Source organism: Phytophthora infestans, genomic scaffold (genome assembly GCF_000142945.1).
Source record: "Phytophthora infestans T30-4 supercont1.23 genomic scaffold, whole genome shotgun sequence".
Taxonomy (NCBI): Eukaryota; Oomycota; class Peronosporomycetes; order Peronosporales; family Peronosporaceae; genus Phytophthora; species Phytophthora infestans.
This window is the reverse complement of record NW_003303736.1, coordinates 925,368-944,476: the sequence shown is the minus strand read 5'-3', so window position 1 is coordinate 944,476 and position 19,109 is coordinate 925,368. Positions and strand designations below refer to the sequence as shown.

The following is a 19,109-nucleotide window of genomic DNA, read 5'->3' as shown; positions in this document are numbered from 1 at the left end:
CGTACAGACTGTTTAAGCAATTTCCTTCGCGGCTCTGCAGTTGGCAGCCGTGCAGTAGTAACTGGTGTCGGCATTAAGACAATCGTCTCTGAAGCAGTCATAAGCGCACTTGCACTTATCTGTAGGACCCGTGTCTGGAAATTTAATCTTCTCTGGGTTTCGAGACACACTCACCTTGTCCACACCCATCGGCCAGAGGTCATCACCGTCGTCGTCAATAACGATTACCTCGGGTTTACGAGGAGCCGCTTCATGACGAAGCACAGCATTGCGCCGCGCAGACAGCGCCTCACAAACTCCTGGCAGCCGCAGAAAGCTATTCATGTACATCGCCTTCATTTTGCCGACATTGTACACTTTGGTGGAGGTGCGGACGGGCTTTTTGTGTCCCCTGTAGCGCAGCTTTCGCGAGCTTGTCTTCCAGGGATTGTTCTTCATGCGTTTCTTCTTGTCCTCCCGCTCCTTGTACGTCTGGACGCCCTTGGCCGTCGCGGTAGCCTCCGCTGCAAGCTCCTTCTTCACAGTCGCGTCCATGCCTACCTCGCGACCCTGTTCTTGGCTGCATCCCGCAGCCTTGTGCCCTGCCGTCTTCCCCATGATGCTTCCTCTCCTCGACTGCCGCGAATTTTCAAATGGGCCCTTTAACCTAGCATATGTCATTGCCGTAGGCTCAGACTCAGAACCACCCACACCAACCCCTATCATCACTGCGCGGATGTGCCACAGCGGACAAACTCCATTTTGTCCGAAATTCAGACTTGGCTGTCCATTTTTTATATTCTCTCGGAGTAATAGCTTCATGTTGAACCAGCCGCATTATACCCGCTTTTGCATATTCCGCAATTGCACGTTTTCGTCGAGTCGAGTGACGCTGACAAAAAATGTTTTATTTCAAAGAGAGTGACTATATTGACCGACTGAGTTAACCTTCCCCTACAAATTTTTGACGCGCTCCCATCCGTACGATGTATACAGTGTGTACCATGTATACCATTCAGCCTGACAGCCACTAAATTTCGAACAGCGTAACGATCGTAAGGCTGCAGGAGGGGGAAATGGATCTTCGCGTCCGAGCCGTCCAGAAGAGGCCGCTAGCTGGGGCTGTCGCGCGCGAGATCGACGAGAGCGACAGCTGCGATTCTGAGCCGCCCCGAGAAGCCTCCCAGGACGACGTCTGGCTCCCAACACCCGCTGCGAGCGGTGGTGGTTCGGGTGATGGAGAGTCTTCCGAGGCTTTCAGTGTGTCGGATGTAACCGATTTAACCAGCAGCACTAGCGAGGGTGGTCCCCCCACACGCGTGGTGGCATTACCACCCAACACGGTGGAGTTCGCCTCGTGGGAGGCCTTCGACGAGTACCTGGCTGCTATGTATCTGCGCTACAGATACATATATATGTGTCTATAGTTAACTCTTTCAACAAGTTGATTTTGATTCTGCACTTACCAGTCCCACTGAGCTTTACTGAATAAAGTTTCTCATGCTCATGACATGATGCCGGTCGTACTTGCACGCTCATCCAACAAAGTCTTCACATCCGGATATACGTATACGGACGCTTGATTGCTCAACTGACTTATTTTGTGTCGGGCATGGTCGGGTATTGATCGGGTGCTGTCGGGCACCATTAGCCTGTCTCTTCCACACCAGTCGGGTTGAATAGCAAGTGCCTATTTCAAAACAAAATAGAAATTCGCAGTGGTCGACAGCGCTTTTTTATGTTCACTAATTGCTCCCGCTACACAAAACAAGCGCTGTGACCAGTGGTCAAAACACTGTGGTCAGTGACCACAGTGTTTTGAGGGTGAGCCATCAAAGATTTGCAAATAAGTCAGATTTTAGCAAAACAAATACAGTAGTACAGAAGACCCGGTAGGGGTCGTCGGACTAATTTTCATAGGTAATTGTCTGTTCAATTGTGATATGCTCAATGTACTCAAACCCCTGTTATCCGATATATATAGGGGATTCTGAATTTACAAGTTACGCTTTTTCAGGGGGACTTTTGACTGTTTTGAATAGTTATTTTGGATTTAGGATCATTATACCCGGAAGTTTATAAAAGGTCCGAGGGGGCTAAAACGGGGTGCAGTACTGTACGAGTAGGGATCCAAACGAGGGCTACTTGGTACTATATTGTATTTAGTATTCCACTCTCTTTAATGCCTGCTCGGCAAAGCTAATCCATCTGTGTGCTTTTGTGATCCGTGTGTGTGGAACTCTGGAACATGACTTACATGGTCAAGGTTCGATTCGGGTTTACGGGGCGGCCGGCGATCAGTTTCTTAGATCGAACACCATCATATTTTTTAACTTTAATTTTGCTATTTGCTGCATTTTTTGAAAAAAAGTGAATAAGTGAATATTTTAGATCTTAGATTAAAAAAAAACTTAGCCACTTGTGCGACAGGGCGTGGCATCACACTACAAGTCGATAATCATTTTTAATGGAACTCAGCATCTAGTCTAAATGAAGCCCAGATTTATGAATTTAAGGAAAAATTAATATTAATACATGTACTGTATATTTAAAATGGCGACCGGATGGCCAGAAAGATTCCAGTATAAGCAGTGGCATTCATTGTAGCTAAAAAGTTCACGAGGTCTAAATATTAATGCCTTCAACGTATTACACGTTTTACAAACTCTCTGGAACATATTACCTCACTCGTGCTAGCGAGCTAATCCCTGCACGATTAATCTAAATACACCATGGCAGTCATGACAATGTTCAGGAAAGCAATAGTTGCAAATACTGCGCCGAAGAAAGAACTGAGTTCTTCCATCTGAGCAAATTGAACACCAAGCGCCATCTCAAATACCACCGACAAGTAGTCGACAAACACCTCAATCGCGAGCTGCAAAGCGAGAGCAACGAATTGACCGTTACGCCAGGAGATGCCCACAGATTCGTCCTTGCGAAGCAACCCGAGGCGATAGTAATGTGTATTTTCACCCAAAAAGTATAGCACAGCAGCCGAGCAGCCGATAGCGATGTACTCTGCATACATATCAGCATGCAGTTCAGCTGAATGATACGCGTGACATTTCTTACTTTGCAGCACGAAGCTCTGGATGAGGTTTTCATTGGAAGGATGGAGTTGAACATTACTGGATATCTGGCGAAAATCCGTGAGTGTAAGTTGATGAGCAGAGGCCGTCCGCATCGTAATCTTTTCTTTTGGACGAATACTCCACACCAACCTTGTTGCTTTAATTGCTCTTAAAGTTATTTCAATGAACATCATTCCAATCGTACTGGCAACGAAAAAGTTGCTATTCTGCTGGCAAAGAAGCAGAATTCTGGTTTGGGTATCGATCAGCACGGTAGGAAGACTCACAAGAATGCACATTGTACGGATATCACGCACTCGTGACTTCAAAATGTACAACTTGATGAGTTCCTGGATCACCAGCTTCAACAAGGTGGTACCAATCATAAACCACGCGATAATCACGTCTCCACGTTCTGCAAGTCTTTGTTGGCTCAAAGAGATGCACATATCCGCCAATCAGTGGTACTCCTAAAATCTCCGAAATTATCTTTATATGCACTGCCCACCAACGCCGCCGACGTACGGGTACTCGGTCGCCTGCCAAGGGGACGACGCTATTGGTTTTACTGCCTTTGCCTTAAGAGCGTTGCCGCCGAAGTTGACTTTCACGACCCTCACGTGTCTCCGTATAGTAAATGTTTCGGAAGGTACGTATGACTCCAGTGTTGTAAATAGAAGCACATGCAGCTGACAAGTACATGTCCATCTTGTATTCTTGAAGACAAGTATTCGCTACGAGAACCCCCACACCAGCTAATAATGCCACTGTGACCACGGCATACCCGTATAGCCCTGCAGCTAGTCTTATCAAACAATATCGGACAGTTGGACGTCCACCAGAAATGTTGACAAAGTGGAGAGAGCGCATTGCAGGGACATAGCCAATCCAATTAAGTGTGCAGTACCCAAGCGCAAACCAGATTGTATTCGCGATGATTAACTCGGTACCGGACTGATGCGATGAGGCTTCCCCACTGAAGACATTTCCGAGAGAGAAACAGCCGCATACCATCCAGGAAAACATAAATGTTTGGATAGCGTTTCGAACCACAACGTGTTGGACACTTAGCGCTTTATTCCATATCGCACGGCGTAGACTACAGCGCAAAGAAGTGTTGACGGCCATACAGTAGGTAGAAGCCAGATGCTTTCTCGTTTCAGTCGCACCGAATGTTCTATCATTAGACCATCGTCAATAAATAGTCAAGCAATAGGGAAGTCAGCGACGAATAATAATTTAAATTATTATCTGTTTTAAAAATAGAAATTAATAAGCTGCACTCAAATATTCAGGCCGTCTTCGACTTGCTCCCAAATAGCTATTTAATTAAGCACACTAATAAACCATCTCAGTCTCATTAAGGAGCTTTAGCTGCTGGAATATCTTTTGGTATCTGAATAAAATCTGAATAAATGACGGATAGATTACCGATCGATATCACTACTAAGGAAAACGGCCAGTTTGGGGCCGCCGACCAATTAAGGGCCGAGCCAAACTTACAACCAATAAAACTTGTTATATGCAAATGAGAGACCATGGGTGGTCGAAATACGTTAATTACGAAACCTTCAGACATTGATAGACGAATGGCGGGAAACAAATGCTTTGGTGCCACCGAGCTAATACGCCATGGTCAAGTACCGGACAGAGGTAAAAGCTGAAGCGGTAGCCCTGGTTCGAGGAGGCGTACCAGTGTCTGCAGTTGCAGAAAGAATGGGAATTCTAAAGCGAACCATTCGCAAGTGGGTTCAAGCTGCTACCAGTGGCAAGTCGCTGGAACCCGCTCGAAGAGGACCACGTCCACTGCTGCCTGAAGAGGCAGAACGCCATATTTACGAGTGGGTAGTCGGTCGGCAGCTTGTTGGGTTTCCTGCCGACCGCCACCAGTTCCTGCGTAAGGCCCAGGAGGTGGCACTCCTTGTGTGTGGTCGCTCTGTCGGGGATGGCTGGTACCGGCGATTCATGGAGCGCCATCCAACGCTGGCAAGTCGCACGGCTCAGAAGCTCACGCTGAAGCGGAATAATATTGACTCTACAAATCTGACTACTTTGTTTAACTCACTAGCCCAGCTAGTTATTGAGCTAAAGCTGGATGCGTCGCGCGTGTTCAACATGGATGAAACTGTCTTTCAAACACGAAACAAGAGCAAAAAGTGGTGGCGGTGCGAGGATCCTCTAACGTGTGGAGCATGGATCCTGCTATTAGTTTTCACCTGACTATTGTTGCAGCGGGGCTGCCGTAGCTTTAGCGTCAGAGGAAGACGTTCGACTCAAAGAGTCACTAATACTAAGTTCCTTATCCAAAGGACACTTACAGCCCAAGACCAGGGCTCAAAGTTAACACCTTAACTTTTATGCCTCAAACCAGAAGTGTTTTAATTACTATTATTGCCGCCAAGCCGCCTAGGGGTAAATGTATCTCTTTAACTATCTAGCATAGTTAAACCCTAATCAAATGCATAACGTGTGGCTTTCAGCCAACGTACTGAGAGACCTTGTTAACTCTCCAACTTATGTACTGAGAGTTTGTTAACTCTCCGGGTACTTCGTACCCCTGTGTGCTCCACACCATGTAATCCCGTTACAATTGTAGCATGTGGAAGCAGTGCTGGCTTTGTCGTGCCACCCGCCTTCATCCTGCCGGGAAAGACGGTTGAATGGGATATACTAAAGAATTGTGATATACCAGGGGCTTCCATTACTACGTCTAGCTCAGGTTTCATCAATACGTTTTTGTTTGAGAAGTGGCTGTTATTTTTCGCGAAATCTGTGCCAAGTTCCGTGAAGCGGCCGCTGCTGCTTGTACTGGACGGATGCAGCTCTCACTACTCCGCGGGCGTGGTCAAAAAGGCCTCGGATTTGGATATCCTACTCGTTTTGCTGCCGCCAAATGCAACCCACCTGCTACAACCTCTAGATGTTGCTGTCTTTGCCACACTCAAGTTAAAATTATGCAACTTAATTTACGGAATGGTGGAGGAGGACGACGATGGACGCTACACGATTGACAAGACGACAGCGATACGCTTGGCGAGCATGGCGTGGACGACAGCAAAATTGGCCGGAACATCAAGGTTGGATTCAAAGCATGCGGAATTTTCCGCTTTCTTTGGTAAACATGAGCAATAGACTAGGTGTCTACAACAAGAATGGAGTCCCTAGCCACGCGCACCTTGCAACGTGGCTGCACGTAAAGTCGACGGTCGAACATGAGGTTCTCAGGCTTCCCGTACGGCCGAAGAAATCAACAAAGCGCAAGCGAGTCGAGCTGGGTGGCCAATGGCTGACGCAGGCGAAGTTAGAAGAGGCTGCGGCGAGTGCAACAAAACCGCTCAAACCAAAAAACCTAATAAGCCGATATCAGAGCCAGCTATGCCTGCCAACATTGTTTGTTCGGTTGTGGTTTAGATCAAAAGAGTGTTAGTTGGATGCTTTGACTGAGCTTTGAATAGAAAACTTTACTTACCATTTAGTGCGGAGAATAAACGTGATCAAGCGGACTCGAACTCGCGACAACCCTGCTCCCCGAAGGGCCCTCAATAAGCTAGCCGTCTTAGCGACTGAGCTGTCAGCACTAATTAAGAAATGCGATAATCACTTTGACAAATTGATGCACCTTCACTATTCAATATACTTTCAATTTGTAAATCATCTATCTCAGATATAATGATGCAGTAACCCGATCCCTATTACCATGCGATTTTCGTGGTCGCCTCTCTGTAGACCACCGGTACTTTATTCAAGTCAAAATCCAGCCCTTAATTGGCAATCGGCTCAAATTCAATTGAAAATCTCGCAGAACCTTTATGCCATCAGTTTGATTGGTCCGGCAGCACAAAAAAATTAAGGAGTAGAAGAGATGGTGGGCTTTCCAAACCTGCCACATTTTGTCTCTTCTGATAACGCGATCCCGAGTTATGAGAAGAATAATTGGGCGTCTCGAAAACGGCCCGAAATTGGCCATTTCCCTTATATTCCATCGCTATTCCACTGGAATATATTCAGGACGACGAAAATTCTTATTCCAAGGCCTGAGTTTTTCCAAAGGCTAAAGGTCTCTATTACTCCATTGACAAAGACATGCACCTCCTATTGTTGACGAGATAAAGATAATCGTTTCGAAACTGGCCGCACTATTATTATATAATAGCTATGATCAAAAATTACTTGTTTTACAACCGATCTAATAGCATAATTCTAGTGCTGTTATCGCAGTAAATTACATACGGAGGTGATAAAATATAGGCGGATGCTACAGCCCATGTTTTCTAAAAGGGTTAGGTGGCCAAATCATGGAGTATCGCTAGGTTTTGTCCATGATTCTAAAAAATAAATTACGAGGAGCGTGAAGTTTATGCTGAATATGTTTGTGATATGGCGTAACATGGGCAACCATATTCACAGTAGGGTGTGAAAATTGAGGAATGAGTGCGCTTTGGCTTTGTCGGACGTTTCTCAACTACTGTATTGCATGGTCAAACTACCGTTTGTAATGAGAGATTTTGCTGTACTCATGTCAAAGCATGGTGAGGTCATGGAAACATGGAAACATGTATGTTTTCGGACTTAGAAACTGTGTCTACTTAGCTAGCTTTTTTTGCCTTTGCTGTCGTCGCTGAACTCCATGATGGTACGCAGGATATCCCATCAACAGCGTAACAATCCATTGGCCGTGTAATTGCTGTCTGCTCCCTTTCAGAACCGGCGCCAGAGGTACAAACAGACGAATACCGCGCAGTTATTACCGTCTTTCTGGATGGGGCTATGCACGGCTGTGATGCTAAAAGCCTTTGGAAGACATTTCTTCACGATCTCATCTGCCAGCTCTGCAAGCAAGTTGTGGTTAGCGCGCTTGTCCATGCTATCGTAGCAGCACACAGTCTGCGTATATACATCCACCACGAGGCAGGTCCAGTGAGTTCTGTTAATATTCTGCGGCAAGAAAATTCGTCCCGAACTGGCTGCAGAGATCAAGCTCAGTATCGTAGGTGGAATACGCATTCCTTTCTTTGGGGTCTTTGGTACCGGTGTTTTCATGGGCGGCAGCAAAATAGTTGTGTTGTTGCTGTAGACGCCTTCTACCATCTTTCCGTAAGCGGTGATCGTATTGTCGTTATACCAGCAGTCGACACGGGCACAATACAGATGAGACCATTCAATGTCCACACCTTCTCCAAACCCAGGAAGGCGTTCGTTCGGCCAAGCATCAAGCATTCGCTTAGCTAAACCGGCGGTTTTATCGTAACAAATCAGGTCGTCTGCGATACTCATAAGCCATGAATAGCATTGCATACCCTTCTCACTCGCATGACAGAGAGTCCATATATACTGCATAGCCAGCAGTTGTTGGTGTGTAAAGTCTCCAATGGAATCAACAATGAGCATCCAACACTCAGCAGTTGTATCCACAGGTGTACACAAATCGATAGCTTCACCGAAGCATCTTTTACAATCGTAGGCCCTCGCAAACCATACCTTCCGGTAGTCGATATGGAATGACACTTGGCTCCGGAACTCGCCATATTACCGATAATTGCTTGGGGTTGGATCGGAGGTGGCGTACCTCAAACGTACTTAAAATGAGGACAGATTACCTAACGGGGGCTCACACGACATGATAAATTCTGCAACTTCAACCACATCATCACCTCTCAAGGCCCCTCTCAGTTTTGAACCTTGGTTATACTCCTTCCGTGATTGCCTCCGATGAGCTGCATCAGCTGCTTTATCCTTTCGTGGTCGTCCAACTCGAGTTCTAGGCTTGAATGGCTTCATACTCACTGTCTTTTGTTTACATTTCTCTGTTTGTTTGTCCTCAGTTGTAGCCGTTTCATCTGCTACAGTATCCACGTGTACAGCTTCATCTTTTTCATCATCATCATCAGAAGTAGCCTGTGCATCGATTTGCGTAGGAGCTACTTCTTCATCAGATTCTTCTGAATGGTGTGGCGTTTTCATCATGGTATCTCCGAGGCGTAAGCGGCCCCGCCATTTTTCCAAGTCATCAAGTGCAGCCGCAAACTTGTGGTCCGGTAGGTCTGATAGCTCAGTAGTTAATCGGCTGAGGGCACTCTGAGCCACCTTGAACTTATCGCGCTCAGTCATGCGCTTCTTACGAAAATCATCAACTCGAGCCGATGATATACGCAACGGTACATCCACGGAAGCTATTTCCTCATCCAAAGATCCCATGCGCAACCATCTGATGAAGGAGCTCATAGACCGAAAACATGGTAACAAAACATGGTCGAATCGCGTAAACATGAAAGCGAATAATGGTCATTACTTAAAAAACATGCTCAAAACATGGACAACATGTACACTTTACCTAACAGGAATGGATGAATATGGAATCGTAAGCAGGTGAGCGACGTGCTTGCGGTAAATCATCTAATGTCGACAAGGCAGCTTCATCGTCGACGAAAATTCACAGGAGCACATCCAGTTGTACTTGTTGACGCGATAGTTGTGACCGTCCCGGATAAAATTGACGTAGAGATCGTCGTCCGAGATGCTGTACATCTTAGCAGACTCAGACTCCACTGCAAACTTGTACTCCGGCTCGATCACGTCTGCTAACCACTCACTCGTCATCCCGAGAAGCTGATTCATCTCATCCTCATACGACAGGTCGCGACGGGTGCCGGGCATGACGACGCGAGTTGCATACTCGTCCTCTTTTCGACGCTGGTAGCGTATTGTGGCCTCCAAGCACTCCCGCATGGACATAGAGCTATCCAAGTCGGCTTTCAGCTTTCCGAAAAAAATTTCCAACCTGTTGTTGGTGTTGTTTCGGAAGTGTGGCAAATTTATGCGGTAAACCGTAACCCACATATCCTTGCAAGCAACCCAATTCTTGTCAAAGTAGTTCCACAAAGAGAAGCGATCATCCCGACATGCAAGGTGTTTGAATTCGGCTGCGTGCTGCTCAAATTCATCATCAGACTTCGAATACACCATGCTCGAAACGCAGTGATCCATTTGTTTTAGAATCCCACTCGGGTACGTGTCGTATTTTTTGTCATCACGAACTGCGCCACGTAGCCACTTCACTACATGAAACTGGCACAAAAGGATCCGTGCGTCTGGAAACTTGGTGCGTAGCACACCAATTTCAGTAAGATCTTTGTCCACCATGATGACCTGAGTACGCTTCCAATCGTTTGCTAACTGAAATTGTTCAACTGCCTTCTTCATGTGCCAATCTGTGTTTCTCTCAAGTACAGAATGCTGAACAGCCTGGCCGTGGCCAAACTGACCCATCACCATCAGCGTACACAGTTGATACTTATATCTGATTGCCATGACAAAACACAACGAAGCCGTGTACTCGTAAGATTTAAATCACACAAAATCATGGTCAAAACATAACGAAACATGACATGGGTTCGGACGCACCTGTTCGTCTAGTGAGTGCAGTCTACGAGCAGTATCTCTAGAAAACGCTTGTACAGCTTACGCATATGCTGCGAGCTAATAGTCACAACGGCGGTATGCCCATCAGTATCCTCGTCGACAGCCGACACGTTTCCTGCAGACTCGAGCTCGAAGCTAACCAAAAGTTCTGCCACGAGGTCTTCATCGCTTAGACTACCACCTAATAAATATAATAGTGAGTAAACGATCAAAATCAAATAGAAGGTCTGTCGTACCGGACTTTTTTATCCGAGCAATGAGGTTGTGCACATCCTTTAATTGGATGTAATGAGGCGTTCGTTCACGAATGCAATCGTAGATTCTGCTCGCCTTGCTGCCGCTTGCTACCATAAGCTCCACGTCGCTCATGATTGGAGAATCTTGAGGTACTCGTCGCACTGAGGGGTACATCCTGTACACGTCCTCTGACATAGTATGGTTGTGTCCGTAAAAGGCTTGCTTGATTTCGATACGCCACTCTCCATCAGCGAGCTGAACGTATTGGGCACGAAATCGCATTGGGTATCCCACACTGTTCACGGTTTGTCGAGGTCTGATGCCTTTAGAACGGACGCGTTCCTTCCAGCCGTGCGTGCATATGTAGACACGCTGGTACGGGTCCAGATTTTCTGGGACAAGAGGTAACTCAGCCTTCGGTTTGCCAATGTGTATCTTCATCTTCGCTATCTTTAGGTTTCGCAGCCGCACATTTTGTGTCTCCGAAATTACCAGCACGGAATGAGCATCCTGTTGATATTGCGTCAACCATTTCTCCAGATGCTTCCAGCTTTTGTAGTACTTTCGTAGCGGAGGAGCGTAGTACAATTCATCTTCACACTCGGCGTGGTCCCGCTTGCGACTTCCACTCGAGCCAGCATCACCACACTTCTCGACCCCACTGTAATTTGTAGTCGGCTGCTCACAGGCAGCCTAGATTCCCGATTCCAAATTCACATTACTATCAGCCAGTTGGGTGCTAGTTTCCATCTCTTCTGTATTTTGGGCATGTGGAATGCCATCAAGCCCAGTTGCGCTCACAACAGAACTACCAGTATACGGAAGCCGATCGTGTCCACTAGAATCTCCAGCATCACTGCTGCTGCTACTGGTGGTTGCCTTTATTTCAAGCGCTCGCAAAATCTTCGCAGTGTTCTTGGTACGAACCATTACTAAATCATGTACAAAATCATATTAAAAACATAATTTAGATAAAAGCAAATTCACCGCCATTTCGACATTGCGTGTGTACGTACGACCGTTGTAGCACTTGCCACTTGCAGCTGTTGTGTCTTCAAACACGAAACGCTATTTGATAACTCGAATCCTTCTCTGAGGCATAGTCATCGTCAAAACATGATCCTTTCGTACTGCACAGCATAGTAACTGCACGTATACTCGAATCGTACCCTTTACTCGTATGAGATACAACCTTATATATCACGGACGTAGTGGAGAAACCGTTGGATAGCGGCGGAAGGAATGAACTACCCTACCACAGCTGGAAAATCTGGAAAAAGCAAACAAACGACACGTTAGATGCGATATAATCCTTGGAGAATCCTAACAGCGCATGTACCGGTTGCCACACTGTGGGGGAGAAGGGGGAGAGTGTATTCTAACTGTCGCGGGCAGGTCAGTGAGCTTAGCTGCCTTGAGAGAGCCGAAGGGGGGCGGCGAGCTTCTCGTCCCACATGCGGCAGAAAGTTGAGTGGCCACAAACACAAATCAGTAATTTAAAAATCCGAAATATATTTTATTTTACAAACATGGCCAAACATGGTTAAAACCTACGAAAAACATACTGAGAAAAACATGGACTCGAGATTTTGCGTAAAATATATTGCTTTTAGTAAAACAATCATTATATATTCGTACTGTATTTATTCGGATCCCCAGCCAGGTCTTTCAATATCTGCCAATCATTTGACTTCATTTGCATGACTTGATAATTACATTTTGAGCAAATAGCAGACCACCGCCTAGCGTAATAAGCATCCCCAGCATGTCCAAGCTCAACCCAAACGCGGGCGAGTGGGTCCCCACGTACGTCGCACGCATATGGATTCCTAGCTGCACTCTATACTTGTGAATTCCGTCTTTAATATTCTCTTTGCACTGCAGTTTCTCCGCTCCAGCAGCTTCTCCGACGAAATCTTCGTCTGCTGCGTCTCCCGTTAAGGAGAAATCGCCTTGTAGCGAAGACAAGACGCCAGTTGAGACGGTCGAGAAAGAGGCATCCACACTAGTAGCTGTCGCTTCAACCAATAGCAAGACAGCGCTGGAGCGAGCCTCTGAGTTCGGACATGACGTCGCACTCGATGAGAACGGAGAACCCATTTCTTACGTACGAAAGGACAGTTACTGCGTTTTGGAGGAGTTCAAAGAAACCTGATGAGGTCAAAATGGTTGCAGGAGGGATACTCGCCGCTGCACGACCGATTTATCTACTCGAAGGAATATTTACTGGCGGTAAATGACGAGACACAGAGAATTTCAGGGCGTTTGAAACACTCACGAGATCGTGCCACGATGTTACAGTTCCAACCACTGGGAGATCGTGTGGTCAAGGGCATCCCAGATGTCGTGAAGAATCCAACTCCGTCAAAAGTACGTGAAAAAGTTTTTTTTGTTAGAGAATTTTTTTTTCTAATGTGTTGTGCTGGTAGAAAATTGGTAATAAGGTGAAAGGGAGACTGGTGTATACCATGCAAGAGCTTCTACAGGTACCGTTGGTGATTTAACCTTTAGAGATGAGCGGTCATTTACCCGAACTGTGTGGATTAAATCGCTATAGTTTCAACCTCTGTTTGAGATGATGCCGGAGGATTTCACGTGGGCAGATACGATCGGTGCAGACGCTGTAATGGGGGAGAATAAAGGCAAGAAAGGCAAGAAGGACAAAAACCGTCAGCAACGGGGGAGCGTCTTGTCGTATGACGCGTCTTTGGTGTGCTACTTTAACCCGACGGAGTATGCTGCGGCCATGAACATGGGGCTTTACACAGGCCCACCTGAGGAGTCTACCAAAAGCTCGGACAAGGCAAATGTGCCTGAAGTCGAACCGGTTAACCCAGTCGAGGAAGCAATTAGCGCCAAGCGCCGGATAGCCAGGTTCGTTGTGCATACACTTGTTACAAGTATACACTCATGTTGACACTGTTGCGCTGTAGACTGCTGGATGACGTCAAGGCAGAAACGGTGAGCTCCATCCTCGAGTCGTTTATGGGGATCACGATCAGCTGCACACATACCCTGCAAGAAATCATAGGCTTGCTTTTTGATCATGCGATTGCAAACCCAAATCAGAGGTAGGTCCTAACGAGAAAGGTTTATTGCCGGTCAGATTAATAACCGATATCTTTAACGTACCTCACAGCAACTCGTATGCCAAGTTGTGTACGGGCATGTCGGAGCGCACACCGGAGTTTAAAGACGGCGCCAAGACGATCAATTTCCGTCGGATTCTACTCACCAAGTGCTACGAATCGCTGATTGAAGAACCTGATAGTCAGTCCTCGAATTTGAAGAAGAACGGGAGTAGCGGAGCGGCGCAACACTCGTGGCGAAGGAAGTGTATGCTGCAGAATGTAGGCTTCGTGGGCGAGCTCTTCCGACGACAATTGTTGACTGAGAACATCATGCACGTCTGTGTGGCGATGATGCTGGATGACGAGGTGAAGCCCCAAGCGGAGATCATCGAAGCGGCCTGTGGACTCCTGAACTTGGTCGGCGATTTACTCGATGGATCCAGTCCAGCCTCACGACGAACGATGGACGAGTACTTCGCTGTTTTAGTTCGAATTCAGGAAAACTGTCAGCTCCCAGATCGCGTCAAGAAGCTGCTTATTGATGTACGTGACGCCCCCCCCCGTCTTGGCCTGTGAAGTGGCTGATTAATGAGTAATGTGTTTTGTTTTGGATAACACGAATAGCTTAAGACTGTGCGAGCAGGTGGGTGGATAAAGAATCGCCAGGATAACTCGTCTGCTTCCAGTACACCGACGAAGGCAACAGATAGCAACGAAAGTAACGGGACAAGTGGTTCACCTGTGGAGGCAGTGGCAACTGCACCTGTAACGGGAGAGACATCACCAGCGGGAGTCGAGTGATTCTTTCACGATTTCAAGAATAGGTAGAAAAAAACTCTAAATAGCGAGTAAGGAATGACAAATAACGTAGAAAATCAACAGGATAGTTAGTTGTACCAGACCACCGCTTATTTAACCCGATACAAAGGAGAATGAGAGAGAAACAACCGTACCAGCATTGTCATCATTGCCGTGTACGTGTCTGTACGTGCAGGAGTTGAAACATGCCACTGCTTTCGTCACTTGGCAGGGCGAATTCGTATTTTACTTGGACTCTCGGCGTGTCTTCACTCACGTCAGCGACACTCTCAACCTCCTCACGAAGCGTAAATGCGTCTGGTTGTTCGACGTGAGATGCGATCTCCAAAAATCTGCACCATCGACGTAATACTGGCCGATCTCGAAGTAGAAACGCATCCGAATTCCCCGTAACAACGGCAACTCCCGACCCGGTAGCGCTCTTCATGTAGTTTTGAGCTTCCAACAGAAATGCCAGCGTCTGGTACACTTTGCTCATGTGACTGCAAGTAGCACAACATCAATTTTAGCTTCCGGAGTAATTAACCATTCAAGTACAGTCGGCATTTGAGTCACCTCTGGCCTGTGAAGAACCTCTCGAAGCCTTCAATCAGCAACACTGACGTCTCCTTGTCCATCACGTGCAGCGAGCACAAGAAGTGTTGCAACTCCACGCAGCTGCGAAGATATCTATACAATAAAAAATAAAATATCGTTAGTAAAGAAAATTAATTGAATATATTTTAACGAGGTTTGGCGTACTTGATGTGGATGCGGCTCCAGATGCCGTTGTTCTCTCCGGTCTGCACGGGCAGATTACATTTGGAACACGCAGTAAGCGGAACGATCTCCGACGCCGCCGGCTGCTGGGACGCGCCGGCGTCGCCACACATGACGAGCACCACGTTTCTGCCAGCCTTGACTTGTGTGAAGCCGAACTGTAGCAGTAGTGACGTCTGGCCTGCGTCTTTGGGACCGTGTAGATACAGCACACCGCTGCCCTTCAGCCCCTCGTCGGTGCTTCGACTAGGCTTCGCGTCTTCCGGAGCATCGGAGCCCCAGCAAAAGCCCGCTTCTTCTACGTGGGTGAAGAATTCCTCCAAATGCGGCATGGTGCTGATCAATTTCAGGAGTGATGGTCGGATCAATGTAGCCATCGTGGACAAATGGCTTCATACTGTAGTTGAAGTGCTTTTGCAAGATTCCCACCGTGGGTCCGACCCACGAGATACAGCCACCACAAACGAGGTTAAAAGATTCTCGCAAAATTGGGGAGCACGGTTTTTGAGGTTTTATTCTTCCTTCCACATAAGTACGATGGCTACGAGCAAAACTAGGAATTTATTCTTTTTCAAGAGCCAGCGTCAAAGCTGTGCTCCTTCAGTGGCGCTCCTTACTGGTGGAAATTCGCGATGTTCTTTCGTAAACCACGGCGATCTCCCTGCATACATTTCCCAGTCATCGTGAAGCACGCGGCGGCGGCCTGGGCTACCAGACGCGGATAACACATCTACACAGTGGACCCAGCACTTCCGTACAAGGTATTTGCCCCCTTGCTCTGACGTAATGACTACAACGTTGGACCCACCAGCAGCGGTGAAGCGTGCCGTCGAGAGTTGGGCCGATATCGGTCCTTTCAAGAGAAAGCCCATACAGCCCGGAGAGAGTTCCTTCATATTCGATTGGGGCGTCCGTGTTAAATACACCGAAGGAACCAAAACGAAGGTTGGCTATATTTGCCTGGCAGATGAGTATTGCCGACGCACTGATACCGCCGACAACTTGTTGCTGCTGTCGCATGGAAAGACGTCCACCGCCGTGAAGCACCTGCGACTAGTTCATCACTTGGAGTCTCCAAAAACAAAGAAGGCGATGACAACAAAACAAAAGCGGGAAGAAGAGATTGAACACTTACGCTCGTCTGTTTTGTACTCTCGCAATCCTGCCCGTTTAAATCTTCTCCTCGCGACGTTGCGCATTGTTAACCACAATTTACCGCTCCGGATAGGCGAGTACGAGGAATCAAGGCTCAAAGAAGCTCTCGTGGTCAAAGACGAGATGTAGGTCGTCATCACTGCTGAGCTTATCGAAGAATCAATTATCGAGCTCTATGTGTCGACAGCTAAGGAAGTAATCGAATTTATCCATTCAAATCGCCAATTGTTTCCTAACTTCACGATGGTGGCGGACTTCTGGACATGCAAAACGACGGGCGAGAAATACCTCGGCTTGCGAGTATATCTTACTGATACTAATTGGCAGTTTCGGTCTGTACTTTTGGGAACACGCAAGTTTAACCCCGCCTATGGTGATCGATATGGCGGGATTAGACGACCTTTTTCGCTGTGGGTGAAGCGCACTTTGGAGGATTTCCAGCTGACCGTTAAGGATTTCTACAGTGCCACCAGCGATAAGGGCTCCGATGCTGTGGGCTTGCTGACCGAAGAGCTCGATTTGCAATGAGAATGGTGCGTGGCTCATATGGCTCACGCGGCAACGAAGGCTTCCTGTGGAATGAATGACAATGCTACATGCAAAAATCCCGACATGCGTGATTTAATTGCAAAGCTGACACGGACAATCTACCAAGTTCGGCCAGTTGAGGTTACTGGTGATTTGTCGAAGCGCTGTGCAAAACCCAGACCGGAACTTCCTCAACGAAGTTGTTGAGCCATTTGGCCTTTCGGTTTTTAAGTTTGACAAGCTCCATTAAGCGTGTCTTAGAAAAGTGGCCTGCTTTGGAGTCGTGGTATGCAGAGCGAGCGAAAAAAGCAATTCGGGATAAAAACCACCAGTTGTATTCCCACTGGCAGCTCAAGAAACCAATCTGATCCAGCTCCTATCAATTTTGCAGCCTGTGACAGAGCTAAGACGCGTGCCTGTCAAGCTGAGTCTGCGACTCAAGTCGAAGCTCTGATGAAGCCATTCAAATTTTGTTTGAACGAACTTAACCCAGAAAAACCAGTTCGACACTATCTGGCGACAGAGAAGAACCCTCGGTGAATTGATTCCAGCGAGTTGCTGCCACTAGCAAAGTCTACACGTCTGCTACTACGGAATGCACTTGACGAGCGGTACTTTTGTCGTTACGATGATAGCGCCAAGATGACTGAGAGCTCTTTTGTGTTTGAAATGCAACAAAGGCTTCACTCGATTTACAAAAGTCCAAGATTGAGTCTAAATGCTGTTGTGCTTCTGGTGTGTCGTCAGCACGGCATCGGCACTCGTGACGCTTGTGCTAAGCGAGACAGAGTGAATGAGAAGATTCGCGATAAGCTACTCACTCTTATGGAAGCCGTCGCAGAGCCTATCGATGCTGCTGAACCTCCTTCTCCCACTCCTGTAGCATATTTTAGTCAATTGGAGAATTTATTTGCTCCTCCGCCACGCAGACCACAAGTCATCACCTCAGACCGGATGCACCGACGCAATGCAGAGGAATTAGACCGTTGGATTGACGACCCAATCGCGGTAGGGCGCTCACCGAATGGAGCACCCGAATCTGTGTTACCATTCTGGCGGAGAATTGAACACCAAGGTGAGTACAAAATTCTATCAAGAGTCGCACGATTGCTGTTCGCTATCCCAGCTTCGTCCTGCCAAATAGAGAGCGACTTTAGCGTGAGTGGGAGCATGGTCACTGTGCAACGCACTAGTTTGTCGCAGCACAACATTGATATGTGCTCGTTTCTAAACCGCAATCGCGAGTTTGTTGACCTTCTGCAGTGTGAACCGATTACTAAAGGACGCACCGACAGTATACATCCTCGTGTTTTACGTATCCGCTAGATTTAAATATGGACATGAATATCGACAATTTCGCGGACGAGATGCTGGCCAATTTCATCTCGAATTCTAGTTTGTGTGACGAAGAGAAAGACTCGCCATAGGTACTGTATAGCTACAATGAACGTGAATTTGTGAAGGAGTATATGGTAGGTCTACTCGACGAGTCTGTGCGCTTGATCCAGGAGACAGCCCGAACATTTCGGTGTCCAGTTCCTCACAGCAGAGCAACAGCGGCTTGAACTAGGATGTTTCGTGCAGGCCGAACGACGCTGACACCGTCTTGAGCGTGTCGTTCATAGTGACGGGCACTGGTAGCGCGTAGGGCGTAAGGGTTCCGAAGGTGTACATTGAGCCACTGGCGGACGCCGCAATGACGTACCCGGGCGTTCAGTTTAATGCGACGGGACTGGTCGGTTTTGCGAACATGGAGCTGGATGCCGGTGTAATTACGACGGTAACCGTCGGTGTCCGTGAGAAGCAGCAATAAACTACAGTGGTTTACATTGGGATCCGTCCAAAGTTCATCTTACGAGCCCTGATTGTGAGACGTAGCTGAAGCAAACTTCTCTAAGTTTCCCCATACACGCGTCTGTCACTTAGCTAAAGCTACTTGCATAAAATATATTGAGTTAAGCAGTGATACTTCATCCTAGGCTAACTCGGAACGTGGCCTTCCTGTTGCGTCCATCGCGTACCCCCCTTCTTTCTAGCACGCTATAAGATACTCGCAGCATTTCAGCAT

The 19,109-nt window shown here is 47.3% G+C and overlaps 3 protein-coding genes across 3 annotated transcripts; 1 reads left to right on the top strand and 2 right to left on the bottom strand.

The window, feature by feature from the left end:
* Positions 1-2,695: 2,695 nt before the first annotated feature.
* PITG_11371 (uncharacterized protein) lies at positions 2,696-3,439 on the bottom strand (the record flags this gene model as incomplete). Its single annotated transcript, XM_002900923.1, has 3 exons — positions 2,696-3,000; positions 3,055-3,118; positions 3,371-3,439. The coding sequence occupies 3 exons, from the start codon at positions 3,437-3,439 to the stop codon at positions 2,696-2,698; spliced, it is 438 nt and encodes a 145-aa protein (XP_002900969.1).
* Positions 3,440-12,474: 9,035 nt separating this feature from the next.
* PITG_11369 (uncharacterized protein) lies at positions 12,475-14,581 on the top strand (the record flags this gene model as incomplete). The annotated part of the gene is made up of 9 exons (XM_002900922.1): positions 12,475-12,515; positions 12,594-12,664; positions 12,722-12,816; positions 12,885-12,941; positions 13,011-13,079; positions 13,267-13,583; positions 13,643-13,780; positions 13,849-14,323; positions 14,405-14,581. 9 exons carry the CDS (start codon positions 12,475-12,477, stop codon positions 14,579-14,581), a joined length of 1,440 nt encoding a protein of 479 aa, XP_002900968.1.
* PITG_11368 (uncharacterized protein) lies at positions 14,548-15,690 on the bottom strand (the record flags this gene model as incomplete). Its single annotated transcript, XM_002900921.1, has 4 exons — positions 14,548-15,081; positions 15,155-15,268; positions 15,341-15,579; positions 15,661-15,690. The coding sequence occupies 4 exons, from the start codon at positions 15,688-15,690 to the stop codon at positions 14,745-14,747; spliced, it is 720 nt and encodes a 239-aa protein (XP_002900967.1).
* Between the last annotated feature and the right edge of the window lie 3,419 nt (positions 15,691-19,109).